This window comes from Ovis canadensis, chromosome 15, assembly GCF_042477335.2.
Source record: "Ovis canadensis isolate MfBH-ARS-UI-01 breed Bighorn chromosome 15, ARS-UI_OviCan_v2, whole genome shotgun sequence".
Classification (NCBI taxonomy): Eukaryota; Metazoa; Chordata; class Mammalia; order Artiodactyla; family Bovidae; genus Ovis; species Ovis canadensis.
The window spans coordinates 35,917,407-35,939,290 of record NC_091259.1 but is presented as its reverse complement, the minus strand read 5'-3'; the positions used below and the strand labels follow the sequence as shown (position 1 = coordinate 35,939,290).

Below are 21,884 nucleotides of genomic sequence, written 5' to 3'. Positions count from 1 at the left end.
TTCTCGTTGCAAAGCACAGGCTCAGGAACTGTGGCTCACAGGCTTAGCCGCTCTGCAGCATGTGGGGTCTTCCTAGACCAGGGATCCAGGCTGTGTCTCCTGCACCGGCAGGCAGGTTCTTTATCACTGAGCCACCAGGGGAGCCCTGGGTATTCTGTGAATATTCATTTCCTTCCCTCTACCCTTAAGCAGAAGGAAGCAAAGGCCTTCGAAAGGAGACACGTTCACACAGCTACTGTGTAGCAAATGGACCTGCAGAGATTTAATTGATGTAGAAAACACAGGATTGTCACCAAAGTTGGTTGCAGCACATGAGCTAGTCCCAAAGCACACAGATGAACAAAAGTGGATATCCTATGCGGTAGACTGATGCCAAAAAAGTACCTGGGGGTAAACAAGCCAATGGGATCTCAGTTCCTTATCCAAAGAAATGAGAGGTGGAGAGGCAGGGGAACCCCCACCGCTTTCAAGACAAGAAAAGGTGGGGGGCATTTTATTTAAACGATGGGGCAGATGTTAAGCACTGCCTGCATGTCCCCTCAAGGAGCCCGCTGACGTGGGAAGGGTGGCAGGGTGCTGTGCCAGACGGCAGGCATGGGCCCAGCCCCTCACCTCCTTCAGAACAAGTCTCCAGGCTCTGAGAAGGGGCGGCAGGGACGGCACAGGTGGAAAAGACGGACGGATATAACGCACATATACACCCGAGTGCTCCAGGAAGAGGAAGCCATGGTGAGCCCTCCCAGTCTCTTCTGTGGCTCACCGGCTTCCTGAGACCTGAGAATGTAGCTGGGATGCTCTGGGGAGGAGCCCCAGGGCGGGGGGAAGGAAGTGCTCCTGAGGACAGCCCCTGAGGAAAGCCCAGGACCAGCAGAGGGAAGACAAGTGGCAAAACTTCTGGGGCCAGCCACCGCCCACAGGGCTCTGGGCCCAATCCTGAGATAAGTCAAAAGGTGAGACAGAGTGCTCAGGAGAGGGGACGTTAAAAAAAAAAAAAGGCTTGATCTACAGGGCTGAGGTATTAGAAAGGCGAGCCCTGGTCCCAGAGGACAAACATGCCCGGGGGGGGGGGGCGGGGGGGCTTTGTTCTGGGGAGTGAGGGACCACATATGTGACCCTGGGAGCTCCAAGCGGGCCCCATAGGTCCAAGAGACCGACTCCACTCCAATGGAGTCCCCTGGCCTCTGAAGCAGGAGCTCCCCCAGCGCCACCTCTGCCCCACATCAGTGTCGCAAGGCTCACGCACAGGCCACACAGGGCAGCCTGAGATGCTACAGTCTAGGGGTGGCTTACTGTTCCTGGTCACACCCTCTGTTTCCCCTGGTGCCCCGGGGCTCCTCTAAGTTCCAAGTGAGGCAAGCAGCACAGAGAGGGGCCAGGAGGATGCTTTATCAGGGAGTAACGTGCAGGCAGCAAGTAGGGCACATGGTCTGGGTGCAGGAGAGGCCAGGCTGCCCCCCGGCTCAGCGCCTCAGTAGTGATAGACTTTCAGTCTGTTGTTCCCATCCAGGTCCAGCTGTAGGAGGCTGGAACCAGCTGCTGGCTTGGGCACCAAGGAGAAGAGAGGTCTGGCCACAAGGTGAAGGAGAACTCCACAGTCAGCTGAGCACTGTTGGGGAGGAGTCATGGACCAGACGGGACCCTCCTGGGACACCCCCACCTGCCCTGGCAGTTAGAGCGGGAAGGGATCAGGGTTTGGGAGGCAGGTAAAAGGATACAACTTGGGGTCGTTCTTGTAATGTTCTAGCCACTTTCGGTTAGCCGCGATCAGGTCCTGCAAGTTGGAGGTGCCCACCTGAGGGGCTCGGGAATAGGGACGCTGCAGGAGGCGGAGCTGCTCACTGCGGGGAGGGGAGAGGAGGCAGGAGCATGGCAAGAGTGCCCCTCTGGGGTGAGGAGCATCTATTTCCAGAAGGGAAGAGGGTGAAGCCTCTACCCTGGGTGAATGCACCTGACTTCAGGGCTCCCATGTCTGCCTGTGCCCAGCCAATCTCATCAGTAAACACTTTCCTCTCTATCAACTCAAATACCTTCCCAGCATCAGCTCCCAAGCTGGCCAAAGGGTGAGAGGGGCTGTGCTTATGGTTGGGGCCCTGCAGGGACACATCAAGGGGGGGTACATTTGGCAAGGAATAAGATGAAGGGGAAATTAATAACAGGTTTCAATAATTGCCCATCTATCTCCCCCACAGGGAGCCCCCACTCCCTCCAGATGTTGCTCAGCAGGTCTGGGGGAAGAATGGAGCTGTGCACAGCAGACAAAGAGCTCAGGGCAGAGACGAACGCCTCACTCCACAGCCAGATCCCATTTCTCCCCAGGGTGCCACTGGGCAGTTTCCTCATGGGGCTGGCTCAGGTAAGGCCAGCCTGGCCCCACTGGGACCTCAGCAGCTTCATGGCCTGGGGGACCTGCCTAATGTCTGGGTGACGTGATAGGGCCTTCTGGTCCCTTCACCAGGTCCCACCTGCCCTGGGAGCTGCAGCTGAATGGAGTGGCTCCACCCTGAGCCCACAGGGAGGCTTACCTGGCAGACACATAGCCCAGCCTGTTTTCCAAGGGGGCAGGACCACTGTTGAGGAATGGGATGCCAGCTGGAAAAGTGTGAGGGAAGCAGTCAGAAATGAGCAGCAGTTTAGCCAAGCCAGCCCCCTCTTGCCGCCCCCAGCCCAGAAACTGCAACGGCAGTGCCCCAAACCAAAGACAGGAAAAGCTTCTGAGGTTGGAGGTGAGAGAGATGGTACCCAGAAACTGTCCTACTTATTTCTAAAACTGAAATTAGAAGCTATTCCTTCAAATAACTGTTTTTATGGATTTTCACATTCCTCAGCAGGGCCATGAGACCAGAGGAAGCCACATATAGCCAAAGGGTTACAAACCCCGGAGTCACAGACATGGGGTCAAAATCCAGTCTGTTGCTTGCTCCCTGGGTACCCTGGAGGATATTACTTAACCTCTGAGTCTGTTTCCCCATCTGTAAAATGGGGATGAAAGTGTGAAATAACCTCAGAGGATGATTATAAGGACTCAGTGAAAAACCATATATAAAACGCCGGGCCCATAATGTAGAACACTCAAGATGGCAGTGATCACAACTCTGACAAGTGACCTCCTCAGGTTCAGCTGAGCTCTAGAATCCATCATAAAGGCCCCATCAGGTAACCTGTCCTTGACCCAGAGGGCGAGCAGCAAGGTCCTCCCAGGGACCCTGAGAGTCCGGGGGCCATGCCAAAGCTGGGGGTGAGGGGCAGGCAGAGGAGGGAGGCGGGGAGGCTGAGCCAGAACTGTGCACAGCCCGGAGGGAGGCTTACTTGGAAAATACTTGCGCCACTTCTCCACCAGGAAGTCGTCCACGGTCTGAGCCGCAGAGGAAGAGAGCCTGGGGCCCAGCCCCGGGTCCCAGGTCCACTGGGCAGATGTGGGCTGAGCCAGGGATGAGGCTGAGCCCCGGGCCAGGGAGGGGTTGGGGGGAGCCGGGGTGCTCCTGGAGGCCTGGGTGGGGAGCGGCACGGGCATGGAGAAGAGCGGTGGCGGCTGGGCGTTGAGGCTGCCCAGGACACCGAGCACCCCGTTGAGCTGGCTGCTGATGCTCTGCAGGGAGCTGCTCAGGTAGTGGATCTTGTTGGGGAAGGTGGGGCTTGGGGCCAGGTTGACTGCAAAGGGAAGAGGCGGAGGGTGGAGAACAGCCTGGCTGGTACTGCACCCTACTGGCCCACATTCCTACCCCTTCCCCTGTTCCTCTCAACAAAAGCCCCACAGCTTCAGTGTTTCAGAGCGTCTATAGGGAGAGGCCCTCCGGGAAAGGCCAAGAGGGACGCTCCTCTTGCTGCGAGTCCCCCGAGCCTCTGGGCCCTGCAAACCCAGCCAGCTCACTCCTGCCAGGGCATTTGCTGACCACTTGCTCCAGACACTGGCACAGCAAGGGGGCCCTCTCTTGCTGGGCTGTGGGGAGGGGCTGCATCTCTGGTCCTCCCCCAGCCCACTCACAGCGAGGCAGGGGGCAGGAGTCAGAACTGTCACTGCTCCCATCTTCCAGGTCGCTAAGGTCAAAGGTCACCACCTTCTTCGTGGGGGGTCCTCTCAGCGTGTCCTCATCCGAAGCCTGGTGGGAAGACACAGCAGTTGAGGGCGGCACCTGCTCTGTGCTTCCTGCCCTCGTGACAGCTGAGGACTTGGTGGATAGGCTCTTTGGGTCCCAAGTTCTGGGGGAGGCACAGGCTGCCTTGCAGGTGAGGCTGAGAGAACTCAGCCACTGGAGATATAGCCAGTAAGGCCACCAGGGTCAGGCAGGCCCCCACCCTCACCCAAGTAAACACTCCCCACAGTTTCTTTCCAGCTCCTGCTGCACCCATATCTCAGGCATCCAGAGGAAAGCCTACGAGGCCCAGGGAAGGTAGCGAAACCAAGGAGCCTCTATTCCTGGCCCTCAAGGCACACCTCTCCTCGGGCACCAGGGCAGGACCAGTCCTCTCCTGAGAACCTTCAGCAAGAGGATCCAAGTCTGCTCAGGATGTCTCAGCACAGACCCAAACCCCCAAATGTGCTTGACAGTCAAAGCTGAAGTCCCAGCCACTTTCAGCAGCTCAGAATCCCCAAGCCTACTGCCAATCCTGGACCTAAGCTACCCTGACACGGGACCCAAGAACCCCCACCGAATCCCAGGAACAGAAGAGGGAGGCTGGGGCCAGGCTGGGCTGCACCTCTTCCTGGAGAGAGGACTCCAGCTGATGCAGCTTCTCCTCCTTCTTCTTCAGGAGGTCGTGGCCTTTCCGCATGGCTGACTTCATCTCATCCAGATGCCTGGTCTCCTGCAGCGAAGGAGGAAGACGGTGACTAACCACACCGGCACATAGAGGAGTCCCCCCTGCTCTGCCGTTTGTTGGCTGGGTGATCTGGGTGAGCTTAAATTACCGAACTCTGGATATTCATCTTAAAAAAAAAAACTTCTCATAGGGTCTTGAAGATTAGAAGAGATAACATGATACATGCCCTGCACTATGCCCACACCTAATAAAATTCTCAAAACAGTTACTATTAAACAAATGGTTATTATTATCATCACTGTTCCAACTACCATTACTACCCCCATCCTCAACAGGAGGGATTCAGCAGAGCAGTTCCAGGCCCTGCGGGTGGAATGCAGATGCCCCTGGAAGGCTGCCCCTCCAAAGGTACTGACCTTTGACCCTCTGCTGCCCCCCAGCCAGACTTAGGGGCCACAGGGCCCGCAATCCCTCACCAGCTCTGAGCATCATCAGAACTCTAAGGGACCAGGCATAATCTGCCAAGATCCTCACATGGCAAAGAGATGTGTGATCCCACTAATAACCATGAAGACATGTCCTTTTCATTACAAATTAGGCTCTCAGAGAAAGAAAACAGGGAATTCGGCTTATGCTGAGTGTGCTCAAAAGATTTTCACTTATGAGTAAAGTCTTGAGTGTGATGGAATGGCCAAGCAATGTGGAACTTCTAAAAAATGGGAACACCACTACAACCCTGTACATTGTCTCTGGTTACTGTGAGGCCCAAATGACTTCCTAATAGAGAAAGCATTCTGCACTGCCAAGTGAGTGTAAGGAGCTTCCATCCTTGTGGCAATCCATAACCTCCATCTCCTCCTGTCTGGTCTCCCTAGACTTGTCCAGTGACTCTGCGCCTACCTGGGCATGATCTACTGAGGGCAAGCCCAAAGGGAGGGCCAGCTTCCTGCCCCCGGCCTCCCCAGCGTGGCTGAGTCCCCCCGGGGCTCCTGACCTCCTCCAGGTCCTTGCACATGTCCTCCAGGGCCTTGGTGCCTGGTGGGTCTTTGGCCGCCTCCTGAGCGCTGGCCAGCTCCTGGCGCCAGTGCTGCTGGGCAGCCTTCAGAGCTGTCTGCCGCCTCCGCATGGAGCGTGACTGTCGCACGAGGAACTCTTTGGCATTGCGGAGAGCCACCCCTTCAGCAGAGAGGTAGTGCCGAGCGCTGCAGAACAGGGCAGGGGTGGAGCGGGGACACACGCACTATGGACTCCTGCTCAGGTGTCCAGCCTGAGCACAGACCGCAGGGCTAGGAGAGGGTGGGGACACCGCTGCTCAAGACCCATGGCATGCGGCACGGGCACTGTGCATGCCAGTCCTCCCACCCAGACCCTGACAGGAGCCGCACCTGAAGCCTCCAGAGACGGCCAGACCCTCCCATCAGCCTGACCCTCGTGCAAGGTCAGTCCATGCCAGCGTGCTGTGTCAGTGATCACCCTGGGCACCTTCCTGGCTTGTCACAGAAGACTCCTCAGTGCCCCAGCCCCTATCCTCGAACCAAGCCCCACTGGAGACCATGGGTCCAGGTCAGTCCCCGGCCCTGACACACGTCCTCACTCAACCATTCCTGGATCCTCAACCCAAAACAGGACAGGTTATTGGAACGCACCTGTCCAAGGATAGGTCAGTCTCCTTGCTCTGGGAAGAGAGAGAAGGATACCTCTTTAGTCTGGTTCTAAGACACACGCAGTAGAAAACGCCCACTGAATGTAACAACATCAGGTAACTACAGGCTCAATAGACCCCGAAGTCCCTCCTAGAGGCCCAGATGATGGTTCTGCCAGCCACCGAGCACCAGTCACTTACAGATATAATTTGACTGATGCAGAAGTAGGGCTAGGAATGGTAATAGGAGACTAAAAAGTCCTGGGCAGAACAGTCAGGACCCTTCCTGGAGCCCCCCCCGCCCAGGGGCCCTCCTACCCACTCTCCCCCCGATGCAGCCCCATCCCTCCTGGACCTCAACCCCTCCGAGAGCCCCGCCCCTCGTGGAGCCCTGCCCAACTCCAGCCACCCTGACCCTTCCAAGAGAAGCTCACCGTCCGGGGGGATCTCCTCAGGTCCTCAAGGAGGAGACTGGGCTCCAAATGTGGGGAAGCGTTACTGTCCTTTACCTCCAGCTCTTTCAACAAGTCCTGCTGCTTCTGAGCCTGGACCTCCAGGTCGCTGTGATGGGAAATTGGGGAGTGGGGGGAGTTGGTGAGGCAGGGTCACATGTTGTAGCAGGCCTGGCAGCACCTTTCAGGACTCCTAGCGGGGAAGGGGCAGAACCACCTCCACCCTTTCAATCCTGCCAAAGATGCTGGGGCAGGGACCCCAGAACCGGGGGACCCGGGCTAGTCCCAGCCTCTTAACGCCCCCGCTAAGTCCCTGCAAAACACAGCCCCTCCGTCTGGCTCCACCTCTGCCTGCTAACTGGGCCATGAAGAGACAGAGCCCCCAAGCGGCAGAGGTCAGAAGGCAGGCGGGAGGCACAGGGGTGGCAGAGCGCAGGGGTCCAGACCACCTGACATGCTTCTGCAGCCTCTGACTCTGGGCCTGCAGCAGCTCCACCTGGGACTCCAGCTCCAACTTGCGGGCCTGAAGCTCCTCGAGGATTCTTCGGAGCTGCCGGTTTGACTCCAGCAGGTGGGCGTGCTCCTTCTTTGCCTCCTCCAGGTGTTGATGGGTGGCTGTGGCTTCCTGGGGGGCAGAAGGAAAGACAGAAGGACCTGGAGACGTGGGAGGGAGTGGACGGGGGAGTCACAGAGCAGACAACGGGGAAGCACTGGGGGAGAGGCTGGGCCAGGCCCCTCCCCTCAGCAGCCCCGCCCCCCAGGGTTGCCCGAGCTAGTCTCCCACAGAGAGGCTATCCATGGGATGCTAGCCAACAGAGTTTGGAACCCAATTCCCCGACAGACCAGGGGGGCTGGGGGCGGAAGGAAGTGCAACAAGGGAGGACAGGAGAAGCAGCAGACGAACCTCGCTCTCCAGCGCGACCTGCCTCTGCGCATCGAGGAGCTGCTGCTTCTCTTTTCGGGCCGCCTCCTTCTGCGGAGCACAGAAGGTCTGGCCGTCAGGCCGACTCCGGCCTCCCCTGGGGGAGCGGACTTCCAGGTCAAGAGTACCCGAGAGCCTGTCCTCTGCCCCTACTCCCGCACCTGGACATCCAGCTGAGCCAATCGGGCCTTGACATCCTTGGTTCTGGTTTCAAGTTCCACCTCTAAATCTTGGAGCTTCCTTTCCTGCACGGAGTGTACGTAGAGAAAGACAGGCGTGCAGCCAGTGCCCAGGCCCGAGCTGAGGGCCAGGAGGAGTTCGCGAGTGTGCCCCATACCACGTGCTCCAAGCTGGGCTGGGCTCCCCCAGCAGAGCATCACCCCTTGCTTATTTCAGGGGGAATGGTGAGCATAGGCAAAGACACCAACCCCAAGGCCCGAGGTGCACTGACCTCTGCTTCTTCTAGTCCTGGGGATGCTCCTTGGCCCAGAAACCAAAAGAGCAAGGATGCCCCAGCTTGGGGATGGCCAGCGAGAGACCTCCCCACCCCTGAAGCCGTCAGGCTCCACCCCACCGCTGTGGCAGTGCCGGCCCCCAGCACTCTTCTACCCTGGGGGGAGGGGTTGGGGAGGGGTTGGGGAGGGTGGGCCCCAAGCACCGTCAGCCCGGTGCCCACCTGCTCCCGGTGCCGCCGCCGCAGGTCCTCCAGCTGCCTGTCCTGCTCCTGCCTCGCCGACTCCAGCTCTCGCTCATGGGCCCTGTGCAGGCGCTCCAGCTCTCCCGTCAGGTGCCCCAGGAGCTCAGCCCGCTGCTTCCTCTCCTGACAGAGGGTGGGGCCGTTGGTGGGAAACCACGGCAGCCCTTCCCAACCCTTCAACCAGAGCTGCCCCCTACCCCCTGCCCTGCCGCCTCAGGTCAGTAAGATCAGGGACCCCACCAGGCCTCTAAGGCCGGCTCCTGGAGATAGTGCCCAGGACCACGTGGTCTCATCCCCAGAACGCCTGCAACCCCCTCTCTGCTGCTGAAACAACACTGGACAGATGTCCTGAGAAATCCCTGGTGTGGACACCTGCCTCTCTTACCACTCCCCACACACACAGCCTTCCTTCCTTAAGGGAAGGGGTTATTACTAAAATGTCATTATTCTTCAACAAGGGCAGAATTGGTTTAGGAAAGGAGTCAACTACATTTTCCTCTGGGCTGCTATTTCTGCCCTGGTGCAGAGTCTGGGATACTGGTTCAAGTTTCTGGAGGCGAAGCCTAGAAACTGGGGACAGAAGCCCATCCAGCTCTGGGCTAAAGTCAGCCACCAGCCCTCCCAGTTGTTTACCCCAACGTGAGCGTGCCATCGGGTCCACTTAGTCACTGAACTTTCCCCTCCAAGCCAGAGACTGAAGATGGGCAGGTAATATCTAAATAGTGGTTGGCTCTTGCCAATCTATTTCCGGGAGTCCTGGAATTTCTGTAGGCCTGGAGGCACAGCGTTGGTGGTTAAAAGTCGAAGGCTCTGGAGTCAGATAGCCGTGGCTTGAATCCTAGCTCCTTTACTTATCAGCCAGGGAGGCTTAAGGGAGTTGCTTAAGCTCAAGTCTCAGTTTCCTCTTTTTAAAATGGAGAGGAGGATAGTACGGATGCCCCCCACCCAAGGGTATTGTGAAGACTAAATGAGGTTAACGTGCGAAGAGCTCAGGATGCACCCGGCACAGCGTATAAGCTCAGTGCACCTTGGCTGTTATTAACAGGAGAGCAAAGTGCAGCCTGATGGCGGGGAGGAGCAGGCTTCCCGTAATGCTTTAGTACAAAACTGAATTTCACCACTGCTGGGGGCCAGGGAAGAACACTTCCCACCACACCTGACTCCTTCCAAGGCCCTCCGGACATCTGGGAAGGACCCCAAGGGGTGGGTGGGTGGAAGTGGGTGTGTGTGCGCGCACACACACGCATGCGCCAGGGGAGGTGGCCCAGTCACCTCGGCCTCGTACTGCTGCCTGGCCTCAGCCACCACCTGCTGGTGCTCCTCCTTCATCCTGTCCATCTTCCGCTCGTGCTCCCGCTCCACCTCCTGGCGCTTCTCTCTCAGGAGGCCACTGAGCTGCCGGGCAGGAGGCAGAGATGCGACATGCAGGACTGAGGCACTTGAAGGACTCACACACGTGTGCAACACACGCCCACCTCCCCCTACATTCACACGTGGCCACACCCAGCACCCCCTCCCACTCCACTCACGTACAGGGCACAGGGTGGAGAAGGACTTGGCCTCCAGGGAACTAAGGCACAAAAACAGAGCCCCAGCTGAGCCGTCCAAAGCAAAGCAGAGGCCCCTCGGGCCAGGACGGCTTGGCCGGCCGCCCACGACTCCGGGCCCCTAGGGCGAAAGGAGCAGACCGGCACGCACCTCCTGTTCGTACTCCAGCACCTGGTACGCCTTGTGATGGGCTCGCTGCTCCGCCCGCCCAAGGCTCTCCTGCAGCTGGGCCTCCTCTCTCTGGTGAGCTTCCTGCATCTTCTTCTGGAGGCTGGAGACCACCTGAGGAGGCGCCCGCACCGGGGAGCGTGACCCTCAGAGGGCCCTACAGAGTGGCCGCCGGCAACTCGCTTCCCAGGGACCCAGCCCCCAGCCCCCGGGGCTGCAGGAGAGGGAAGCTAGTGGCAGGGCCGGGATTGGGGTGGAGTTCTGCCGACCAGCCAGCCGTGAAGGCTCAGAGCCCGGGGCCCAGCACACCAGGCTGTGCCGGGCAGGCAGGGCCGCCGCCCCTCACCTCCCTGTGCTTGGCCTCCAGCGAGGAGGAGAGCCGCTCCAGCTCCTCTCTGTGCTCCCTCTCCAGCGCTGCCGCTGCCTAGGGTGCAACACAGGGCCTGTGAGGACCAGGGCAGGCTGGCCAGGCTCTGACTCTGGGGAGAGGAAGAGCCAGGAAGACCATCCCCAAGGCCCTCGAGCTCAGGGGCCAAGGGGAACCACAGGCACATCTGTATTCCTCCAAAACAGCTGTCCCTCAAGTCTGCAAGCAAACGGGGACGTGGAGGCCGACGTGGAGGGAAAGCTTCAGTGAGGCTCGGCCATGGCCCTTCCACTCTCCGGCCTCTGGGCCAAACCACCGCACACAGGCCACACTCCTGCCTGTGAATAAAGGCCAGGAGGCCTGGAGGCTCAGCACCGTCTCCCTGAGCACGTGCAACACAGTGACCTCCCCCGTAGGTTCCCTTGGTCTGGGAACTGACACTCCACCCAGAACCAAAATAGAACACCAGTTCCACTTGGCCTACTACCTAGAGACAGACCACTGGATGGGAGGGATAGTGAGTAAGGATAAAGAACAAACTCCCCTGAGTGAGCCAGCCTCTCACTCTGAGGCAGGGGAGGGAAGGAGAGACGAGAGGTCATCACAGCTGCCCTCAGGGACAAGGACGGGGACACTGCACCTCCGTCTCAAGGCCTCTGGTCTGGTTTCAACTCCTTCAGTCATGGAGTCTTCCCAAACCCCCGGGTCCTTTCCCTTCAAACTTCTTCTCTGCTGCTGACAACTCCCAACAGGCCCTGGAGGGGGCCCTCTGGACCCCACCGTGGAGACCAGGGCAGCATCTGCTCTGAGTCGAGCGGGCTCTACATGGGCCCAGACGGCCGGCCCTTGCCATGCCCTTCCACACAGACCCCGCGCTGCTGGCTCCCCTGGGCGCCAAGGCTGGCTCTTGTTCTTCCTCAGCACGCAGCCCTCCCCAGGGACACACAGGGGTGGAGAGGGGCACTCACTTCTTTCCTCTCCCCTTCCAGCTGCTCCCTCAGCTGCTGCAAGGCCCTCTCCTTCTCCACCTTCAGGGCAGCCTGCTCTCTCTTCTCTGAAGCCTCCGTCTCTTCCCTGAGCTGCTCCAGGGTCTGCCTGCTTCTCTCTTCCAAGCTGGCCCTCTCGGCCTTCTGCAGAGACTCCAGCTCTTCTCGCAGCCTCTGCAGGGAAGCCTCTTGCTCGGCCCTGGGCAGAAAAGGACGTGGGGGTGGGTCTGGGCACTTGTGTTGGTCGGGGTGAGGTGGGGGGTGCCAAGAGGGGTGAGCCTCCGGGGAGGCCAGGCAGCCCACAGTCCGCACTCACCTGATTTGGTCCTCATCGGCCTCCGAGCTGGACTGCACCTGGGCGCGGAGCTGGGACAGCCTCTGGCGCTCCTGCTCTCTCATCCGGGTCTCCTCCTCCTCGGTGGCTCTCTGCAGCTGCTCCTTCAGGGAACTGCAAGGCAAAGACAAGTTTGCTGGCGGGACCACAAGGCCTTCCCCTTTCTACACCTAACCCCTGGCTCTCAGCCTCCAAAAGCCTGGAGCCTGCTTGTGAAGCTTCCTACGTCTTAAGGACAAGCCTAACCTTAGCTTCTGGGTCCTGCTGCCTTTAATACCTCCCAGGGCGAGAGGGGCTATGAACTCCACCTGCCCTTTGCCACAGGAAGCAGATCACAAGCTCCATAATCCCAAAATAGCATTTCTGCCAAAGGTTCTCCTCTGCAACCAGGTGGGAGGCATTTACTTAAGGTCGGATTCTGTCTGACCCCAACCCAGCTCTGGCCACATCACATGAGCCAGCATCTCCAAACCCCACCATACTCCTCCCTGCCTCCTGGCCTTTGTTCAAGCCAGCTCTCCCATTGAGAATCCCATTTCCTACCTGACGAACCCATGTTCCATGTTCAACACCCAACTCCCTCCTCTCGGAGAAGCCTTTCCAACTCTCTCCAAGCTCATCAATCCCCTTTCAGCTCCCATCACACTTTATATGAGGACCTTTCTTATCCATGCCGCTCCCTGCCATGCATAACATCACACCATAATTCAGCCTTTGTATATGTGTTTTCCTTACAAGTATGGGAACATCTCCAGAGAAGGAATCTTGTCTTAAAATCTGCTATCTCCCAAGTGCCAAGCACAGTAACAGAAATGGAAGTAGGGACTCCATAAATGCTGGTTGAATTTGGGCAGTATCACCCAGGCCCAAACTACAAGCAAATTATCTGTGAGGGGTCCCTTATTCACAGACCGAGGTGGTGACTACCTCATCCCAAGCAGACAACCCTTGCGTGGCCCCCACGTGACCAGGGGCTGTCACGTGACCAGTGCTGCACACTCAGGGAGTTCAAGCCTGAGAAAAACATGATTCAGAAGACAATCTCTCGGAAAAGCTTCTGCAGTGAATTCCAGAGCCAGAAAAGACTTCAGATAGTTTTCTATTTTCAGCTATCAACACCACTGCTCTCTTCCGTAATGACAGAAAATTTAAAGATTCTTCCTGCTAGATTCCCCCAGAAACCCTTTCTCTTTGTCCCAAGGCTAAATTTTACACATATTGCCACAGAATGGAAGGGTCTTTAGCAGTTAAGTCCTGCATTTTACAATGCTCTCCTCTCTTCATCTTACAACCAAACTCTGTTTTATAACTAAAGAAACTAAGCATCTGCCTGCCTGCCTTCTCATTCAAGAAATATTTGCTACAAGGTCAGTTGTGGCTTCCAGAACTTTCTACCAAGTGGTAATTTCCCAGTAGAGAGGAGACCCTACCTCTCAAAAAGGCTCATGTGTAAATAGAAACAGGGTTCTCATTACTACTTTGAAGAGAGCCAGGCAAGGCACTGCCCACAGAGAAATCACTTGGTCAAGACCACTAACACTGTACTGATTTCAACTGAAAATACAGCCAAGAACCAGCTTTATTGAGCAACTATCAGGTTTCAGGCCCTGAGTCAGATACTTTTCAACAGGCTGGTTTTCACTGCAATTTAGGAAGGCTATAGGAGGCCGCTTTGAAGTTGGGGGGTTCAGGAAGGGACAGAAAGCAGTCAGCACAGCCCAGGGTGGCCAGGGAGAGAGAGGAGCCTGGTAGGGAGACATCACCAGTATTTCTTCCTAGGCACTGCCTCTCGAGGTAAGCTGAGTAGCACTCTGTTTGGGGAGGCCCCCTACCCCAAGTTCCAGGCGGCTGGAAGAGGAGGATGCCTGGGACCATCTATTCTTTGGGGTGCTCTCTGGCAGGGGGATCCGGGAGGGGTGACATAGGATGGACTCTGGTCAGCAGAGCCTGTGTTGGGCACGGGTCTCGGCCAGGGAGCCCACACCCCTCCTCCACCCGGGCCACAGAGGAGTCATTCTGGAGGGGCCGGGCATCCCAGTGGCAGCCAGGGTGGCTGGGCCGGGGGGCGGCAGGACCTGAGCGCCTTCTCTTTCTGCTGGTGAAGTTGCAGGGCCTCCGCCTCCTCCTCCTGCCACAGCTTCTCCCGCAGTCGCTGCATCTTCTCTCGCTTGGACTCCAGGAGCCGTGTCTGTTCTTGCTCGAGTTCTTGGGCCACCGCCTCTTTCGTGGCCTCCAGCGCGGCCTCTGAGAGCTGCTCCCAGGGAGCTGCGGGCTCTGCAGATCGCCTGCCAAGGGCAGGAGCAGCGTTTCACTCGGTCTACTGTTCACCCACCTTCTGGCACCAGGGTTTATACAGATACCGAACATCCCACACGGAGCCGTAACGGAGGGCCCCTGGTCAGGAGTCGTACATGCACGTCAGGTCACCCGAGGGCGAGCAGCAAGGCTACCCTCTCGAACACAAGGGCAGCATCTGTTCCACAGCAGTGGCCCCCAACCTTTTTGGCATCAGGAGCTGGTTTCATGCAAGACAATTCTTCCACAAACCAGGGGTGCGGGGATGGTCTGGCGATGATTCACGGGCGTTACATTTACTGGGCACTTTATTTCTATTACTACTGTATCAGCTCCACCTCAGGTCATCAGGCATTAGATCCTGGAGGTTGGAGACCCCTGCTCTATACAGTAAGCCCCACTGTGGCTGTGTGAGGGAGGGCCTGAGTGCCTAAGGAGCGGGGTGACGCATAGGAGGCTCTCAGGGGACTGGGTAGGTTGTGGCCTGAGTAAACACCCCGAGACATGGCTCAGGGGCTGGCGGGAGGAGAAGAGGGCAAACTTCTGTCCCTTGTGGACTCCTCCCGAGTGGATTCATGGCCCTGGTTCCATCTCCTACCAGGGTTCTCCCTGTTACTTGAGGGTCATGCCGGCAGTTTAGGAAGTCCCCAGAGGCTACTCCCTGACTCTCAAAACTGAACAGAGGTCAATGCTTATGAGTCGGCAGGAGAAGCAGCAGCATGTCTCCTAGCCCTGAGGCCCAGAATAGTCCTTGGAGGCCCAGGAGTGCACAACCTCTTTCCACAATGCCAAGGGAGCCAGGCAGGAGACCCTTCCCTAAGCCAGAGAGAGCAGCAGCAGCACATCTGAAAGGCCAGGCTCTGTTTCTCAACACTGCCACAGCTTCATCTGCTTAGAGTGAATTCACCACGTGGAAATGGGTACCTCAACACTGCCACAGCTTCATCTGCTTAGAGTGACTTCACCGTGTGGAAATGGGTAAAAGGAACTCTAACTGGGATGCAAAAGGCAGGTGGTGAGATAAGGAACAATGGGATTGGTTAAAGAGATGTCTACAAAGTCATGAAGGCTGTTCTGTTGAGCACATTTTGGCTCTTGAAGGAAATAGCCAAAGAGTAAACCCAAAAACACTTTAAGCAATGGAAACGTAAGTAGGATAAAGTATTTTGCTTCCCAGAGTGGCTTTCCTAAAGCCAAGGGCGCGCGTGCAGGCCCAGGTCCTTAAACGTAAGTAGGATAAAGTATTTTGCTTCCCAGAGTGGCTTTCCTAAAGCCAAGGGCGCGCGTGCAGGCCCAGGTCCTTAAATCTTACATTAGAAATTGGTCTGGCCACCGAAGCACCACCTTCTCCTGCGATGCTCAGCCTGTGGCAGGCCTGGCCCCGTGGCCAAGTGGACCACAGCAGCACGCAGGCAGGGTCTGAATCAAGGAGGGGTGGGGCCAGAGTTCGAGAAGGGGAGCCAGCCTGCAGGGGATGCAGAACACCCTCCGCCCTCAACCCCCGCTCTGCAGCAGATGGAAGGCAGAGGGTGGGATCAGACTAGCACAGCAGAAGGAAACGAGGGCTCTGGAATTCCCTTCCAGCCCCTTGAGGCCAGAGACCGAGGAAACAGACAAAAGGCTACCGAAGTCTCTGAAATACCATTAAGATCCTTCCTAAAATCGTGACTCGGACCAGAAATGGTCCTGAGCTCTGTCTTCAGTCCCCTTCTGCTCCCAAGCCCATCTCCCTCCTTTCAATTCCCACTTCCTCTCAGTCCCCTGACACAGCCCAGACTGATGCAGATGTAAGATGTAGCCACCACCTCCTCTGAGAATCCCGCCCGGGAAAGAGCCTCCCCCCAACCCTGCCACCACCGCAGCTCTCCGCCTCATCAACCCTCCAACTCATTTCCAACCTGAGCTGAAAACATCTTTTTTTTCCCTGAGATAGTACCTTTTAATGTCTCCCTCCCCTGTGGGCTGCAGAGCTATGTGGGGCCCTAGGGACAGATGCTGCGGAGAGACGGAGCACCAGCCGGCGTGACAGCACGCACCCAGGCTGCACGCACCGCTGACCCTGCCTGCACGCCTGGCATGCAGGCAGATTGGGGCTGCTTTTCAGCGGGCCTCTTCACCGTGTCCCTGTTTTCAAGACTGAGTATCCCAAACTCCCAGCTTAGGTCCAACACTGTCAACAGTGAGCCTGAAAGATCTATGACATGCCTGGGAAGTCAAAGCCTCCAGGAAAAGAGGCAGGTCTGATTTCTAGGCCACTCCTCAGGTATCACCATCAGTGAGACCCAGTTTCCAGCAGCGAGTGGCCAAGAGGAGGCTCAGCAGAATGTCGTTTCAGGCTGCCAGCCGAGTTACTCTGAGATATATGAGGGAAAACGAGGAGGGACGGGCAGGGAGGGAGGAGAGGGAAGAGGGCTGTGGTACCCACAGTCCTGACAGGGCCGTGCCACCACTAAAACTCAGATCACTATCAGGGATTCTGTCTCCACTAATTTTCAACCCAGTAGTTTGTGTTTTTTTTTTTTACTTTTTATTTTACATTGAAGTGTTAGTTAGTCCCTCAGTTGTGTCCGACTCTTTGCGACCCCACAGACTGTGCCGACCAGGTTCTTCTATTCTCCAGGCAAGAACACTGGAGTGGGTAGCCTCCCTTCTCCAGAGGATCTTCCTGACCCAGGGATCAAACCCACGTCTCCTGCATTGCAGGCAGATTCTTCACTGTCTGAGCCACAAGGGAAGCCCATTTTATATTGCGGTATAATCAATCAACAGTGCTGTGACAGTTTCAGGTGGACAGCAAAAGGACTCAGCCATACTCCCCTAAACTCCCCTCCCATCCAGGCTGCCATATAACACTGAGCAGAGCTTCTTGTGCTATACAGTAGGTCCTTGCTGGTTATTCATTGTAAATATAGCAGCATGTACCTGTCCATCCCAAACTCTCTTAACTATCCCTTCTCCGCAACCATAAGTTCACTCTCTGTCTGCGAGTCTCTCTCTTCAGCGCAGTGGTTTTAACCCATTTGCCTTCTCTCTCTACAAACACTTCAAGAAGGATGCTGGGAAGACAGAGGGAAAGATATGCTTATTTCCCAGACCCAGGCCTTCCAGCCATAGAGCCCACACAGCAGTCGCTGCTTGCTGGACCCGCCTGCACTCTGACCTGTCTGTGCTCCAAACTCCTCCTGATTCAGCTTGCCAACATCCATGTAGGTGACAGACCCTCCCAATCATGTTTTTTATTCTCTATATTTTACAGTGTTACAATATCTGAAGAAGTTGGCTGGTCAAGGAGAGGGTGCCCCTCCCCAGACCAGGCAATCCTTATAGAGAGCACAGGGATATGTCTTTCCTAAGCAAACCCACCCTACCATCTCCTAATCTATTTCCCATGCCCCAGATCACCCAGGACCGAGCCCCAGGCAACCAGAGACCATGCCAGAGCCCAAAGCCATCCAAAATTATCCAAACTTCACCCCCACACTCGCTCAAGTACTCACCCCGCCTCACCCATTGCTTCCCACGAAAACCCCAATAACAGCTCCGGGTCATGCTCTTCCTTCTCGCTTCTTTCCCCTCCTGACCAACTCTGGTCCTTCCCCACGTGGCCCCGCCTGGCATGGCATGCCCTCTTCTCTCTGGAAATATAAGGAATAAATTCTTCTTTCAGTGGCATCGGCCTCTTCGTGTTGTCACTCAGTCACCTCTGCAAATTAAAATTCCATGGATACAAATGAGGCACAGAGTCACTCCCCTGAGAAACCCAGAGAACAAATCCATTCTTAAGGCAGCTGTAAAGGTCAATTGCAAGGAAGTTCTCGAGCCTGAGAAGACTCCAGGAAAGGAGCAGAAGACATCTCCTAAGAGCACCGTGTAAACTGAAACTGTGGGGTCAAGGAGAGGGCGGCCCAGCGGGGACAGCCTCGCAGGGACGGGAGGAGACACAGAGAGGAAGTCTTGTCAGCCTGGGCGGCCGGGAGGAGCCTCACTGCACAACTTCTCTCCCAGAGGCCCTGGGAAAACCCTCTGACCCCAGACCTCTGCCCAGAGGGTCCTGTTTCTGAAGCCCGCTCACCTCCTGTCCTCATCGTAAGCACCCTGATCTGGCTGTCCACAGCCACCAAGGAGATCAGGGAAAGCCCTGTCGTTCCTCAGGGGCAGCGCTGTCACGGTGGGCTGGACCACCACCTGAAAAGGGGGCCAGACCTTCTCCACATCACTCCTTCAGCACTACAGGAGAACATGCGTTCTTGGGTCCCGCCAGCCCTTGGAGACACTTGCTGTGAGTAATCAGTGCGTGAACCTGTCTCTGCTCAACAATCAGCCCCAATCCTGAAGACTCTTAATCCTTCTGTACTGCTCAGCTCACAGGCAGGAAAAACTATCACCCTGAAACCCTGACACCATGCAGGGAAAAGACACAGTGGCTGCGGACCAAGAGACAGAAGTCAAGGGCTCCAGAGACTAGAATCTAGATCTAATTCCACAATCAACTAGCAATGTGACCTTGGGCAAATCCCTTCACCCCTCTGAACCTCAGTTTCCTCATCTGTAAAAGAGGTGAAAGAGGGGGAGAAGAGCTAAAAGGTTTCTAAGTTTCAGAAGTGTAACAATGCAGGTGAGCTGTGAACCCAGGCACAGAAGAGCTATATTGCGTCCTGGATAATTCCATTCAAATGAAGTTGGGAACAGGAAAAACTAATCTATGTGACAAGTGAGGAGAGTGGTGGCCTGGGGCAGGGGGACTAAGAGGAAAGGAGCCCAAGGAAGCTTACAGGAGGGACGGAAGTGTTCTCAAAGATCTGGGAGGCTGTGATACGGTGTGTGAAACGTGTTAGTCACTCAGTCATGCCCAACTCTTTGCAACCCATGGACTGCAGCCCACCAGGCTCCTCTGTCCATGGAATTCTACAGGCAAGGATACTGGAGTGGGTAGCCATTCCCTTCCCCAGGGGATCTGCCTGACCCAGGAGTTGAACCCAGGTCTCCTGCATTGTAGGCAGATTATTTACTGTCTTGAGCCACCAGGGAAGCCTGTGACATGGTGCATATGTATATAAACATTCATTGACTTGTACAATTCATGCGTACATACAACCAGGTACACAAATACCTCAATAATTTTTTAAAGGAAAACAGGGCTTGATAGAGCGGAAAATGTGGTTGACCAGGTTTCTGCTAAGGACCCAGAAGGTACTCTGCCCCCTCGCTTCCAGCCTCATACCCTAGGTGCTGATGAGGGGAGCCCTGGGGGCTGCTTAGGGGTCAAGGGTGCACACAGAACCAAGGGTACACTCACTTTCCTCCCACTCCACTCCTTGAGCCAGGGCCACTCTCCCCACCACCCAAGACGAGATGGGCACTAAAGCAATCTACACAATGGAGGACAGGGGCAGACATGGAAACTGGCCCTTACACCTCTGGAGAGCCTGGCGGGGTGGGGCTGACCGCCACCTTCTCCTCGGGCTCTTCCTGCCCAGGATCCGGCCCCTCGGCCTGGGGACGCCATTCCTCGCCCCTCTGGTGGGCGGCAGGTGGGCTTGGGAGCGCCTCCCTTGACAGCAACAAGGAAGGAACTGCGTTAAAGCCAGAGGAAGGTGAGAGGCTCCAGGTGTACCCCACTTGGGGTCCAAGGGCTCTGATGGGGACAAGGGAGGAGGCAGCCCCAGCAACACGTGCCGTCTCAGGCCTCGGGTCTCAGCTCTACTCCCCACCTCCCCACACAGCAGGGGCTCCGGGGTGCTGCTGCTCTGCCTCCCCAGTGACTCAATTCAGCCAGGTGGGCTCTAAGGCCAGCATCCTTCTCTTCCTGCGGGAAGCCCGGGGCACTGCACCTCCCTGACCTGGGGCCCAGCACTAGCAGGGCTCCCTCCACCCGCTGGACTTGCTGAATGACTAGCGGTGGGATGATCATGGGGAAGAAGGTGGCTGGCAGGTGGGGACCGGGAGACATGGCCACTCCCCGGCAGGAACGGCCCAGCCCGGGTGACAGCAGACTCTGCCCTAGGCCCTGGCAGGGGGCAGCTGGGTCAGAAGAGACACCTCCTGTGCCAGAGTTTCTAAGTTCCCCTAACCAGCCTGTGCACCCCGATTGTAGCTACAGGCTGCAGACTAGGAAGAGGCAGAGTTCCTCCCTCAGTTCGTGTAAAGCACTAACCAGAAACCTCCACTGCTGCTGCTTAGGCTGCAAACCTGCCCCCTGCTCGCCCCACCTCTCCAGACCCACTGCCCCACAACCCTGGGAGGCTTCCAGCCGCCCCTTACCTCTGCAGGGAAACAGAGGGTGGAGGGCTTCCCAGAGAGCCCTCCTCAGGCTCTGCTGCCTCCTTCTGCTCAGGCTGCCCCTCTGGGGCCTGTGGAGGCCCTGCGTCGGTGGCCCGGCTGTGAAGGAGACTCTGGAGCCGCTCCCCACGCAGAAGAGGGGGAGATAACCTGAGCAGAGAGCAGAATCAGGGCCTCCACTCAGACAGCAGCAGCAGAACTGCAGAGTGGAGGACGTGGACCCAGGTCCATGCCTCCTCCGGGCTGGACCCCAGTCCTGGCCCCACCTCCATGGAGGGCAACACAGCCAGAAAAGCAGGACAGAGAAGCTCCCTACTGTGCTTGCGCTCTGCCTGCACTGGACTCAGCCCTCCCAGGACCATGGGCTGCATTTGCGTGGCCCAGGAGTGACATCTGGCCACACTCACAGGTGTATCTATCCCCACCATCTCTGGGGTCTGAGAGTTGGGGAAGTGATGGAAGAATTGAGCAGAAAGAGGGAGAAAAACAGAAGCCAGGCTCAAATGGTCACTCTAGAAAATGCATGAAGCCGTAGCTTTGAGGAAGTAAAAATGCTGATAGCTTTCAAAGGTTCAAAAAGTAGAATGACCACCCCCTTCCCCTGCCAGGGTGGCAACCCGTCTCTTTCATGGGCCCAGGCCTGAGAAGCTGGAAGCCCCTGTCTCTCAATCACACAGACACACACACACACACACACACACACACAGCTGCAGCCATTTCTGAAGTGGCTAGGCCTGGCTCAGAGCTCTAAGCTGCAGCACCGATCCTCTAGCATGGTCCCCCAGACCTCCAGCAGAGTATCCAGCCCTGACCCATGACCAAGGACACACGAGGCTGCATCCAATCGAGTGAAGAGGACAGAGCCCTGGCCCACAACGGTGCTGTGGACACAAAGTCCCACCAAACGCTGCGGCAATACCTCCCACTTCTGTCTTGGTCTGCGTGACGCGCACACACACACAAACTCTGCAAGGCCATCCACTCAGTTCCTCACCTGCCTTCAGCCAGGAGCACACAGACACGTAGACCAAAGGCAGGAATTCTGGCCCCAAGTCCACGCCATCCCAAAGTCCCCAGAGGCCGCCTCCCATGCACGGTACCTCTCTGAGCCTCCGGACCGCTTGCTCTGCAGCGCCTCTTGGCTGGACTGGCTGGCATCCTTGTCTTCTCTTCCCAACCTCTGGGCCTGCAGACAAGTAGCATTGGAAAGTGCTCACTGGGGTGGGGGGTCTATACTGACGCCCATGCCAGGAGGGGCCACTGAGAGGTGGCTCTTGGTGAGGGAGGGCCACTTGGAATGCAGAAGAGAAGGCCTGTCTGCTGTACAGTGAAGCCCCTGCAGCTCTGGCTAAGCCCCGAGGCTCACAGCTGCTCCCAGGGCTGGCCTTGCTGCCCTGGGGAGGATGAGTCAGACAACACAGCCACTGCAGGCAGAG

The 21,884-nt window shown here is 57.0% G+C and overlaps 1 protein-coding gene across 10 annotated transcripts in view; it reads right to left on the bottom strand.

Moving 5' to 3' along the window:
* Positions 1-236: 236 nt before the first annotated feature.
* Positions 237-21,884, bottom strand: part of CEP164 (centrosomal protein 164) — a 70,187-nt gene continuing 48,539 nt past the window's right edge. For 5 of the 10 annotated variants that reach the window (XM_069555476.1, XM_069555478.1, XM_069555475.1 and 2 more), the window contains 23 exons: positions 21,549-21,634; positions 20,431-20,598; positions 19,583-19,720; positions 17,667-17,804; positions 13,950-14,159; positions 11,857-11,988; positions 11,523-11,739; positions 10,534-10,611; positions 10,170-10,301; positions 9,744-9,866; positions 8,451-8,594; positions 7,936-8,019; positions 7,757-7,825; positions 7,302-7,477; positions 6,835-6,961; positions 6,405-6,433; positions 5,753-5,960; positions 4,696-4,803; positions 3,983-4,097; positions 3,307-3,648; positions 2,523-2,589; positions 1,716-1,838; positions 237-1,565 (listed from right to left, as the gene is read on the bottom strand). In XM_069555476.1, coding sequence (XP_069411577.1) covers positions 1,469-1,565; positions 1,716-1,838; positions 2,523-2,589; positions 3,307-3,648; positions 3,983-4,097; positions 4,696-4,803; positions 5,753-5,960; positions 6,405-6,433; positions 6,835-6,961; positions 7,302-7,477; positions 7,757-7,825; positions 7,936-8,019; positions 8,451-8,594; positions 9,744-9,866; positions 10,170-10,301; positions 10,534-10,611; positions 11,523-11,739; positions 11,857-11,988; positions 13,950-14,159; positions 17,667-17,804; positions 19,583-19,720; positions 20,431-20,598; positions 21,549-21,634 — 3,111 coding nt within the window. In that variant the 3' untranslated portion in view covers positions 237-1,468. The remainder of the gene's footprint in view (positions 1,566-1,715; positions 1,839-2,522; positions 2,590-3,306; positions 3,649-3,982; positions 4,098-4,695; positions 4,804-5,752; positions 5,961-6,404; positions 6,434-6,834; positions 6,962-7,301; positions 7,478-7,756; positions 7,826-7,935; positions 8,020-8,450; positions 8,595-9,743; positions 9,867-10,169; positions 10,302-10,533; positions 10,612-11,522; positions 11,740-11,856; positions 11,989-13,949; positions 14,160-17,666; positions 17,805-19,582; positions 19,721-20,430; positions 20,599-21,548; positions 21,635-21,884) is intronic. The other 5 variants (XR_011249461.1, XM_069555481.1, XM_069555480.1 and 2 more) reach the window with 5 other exon arrangements.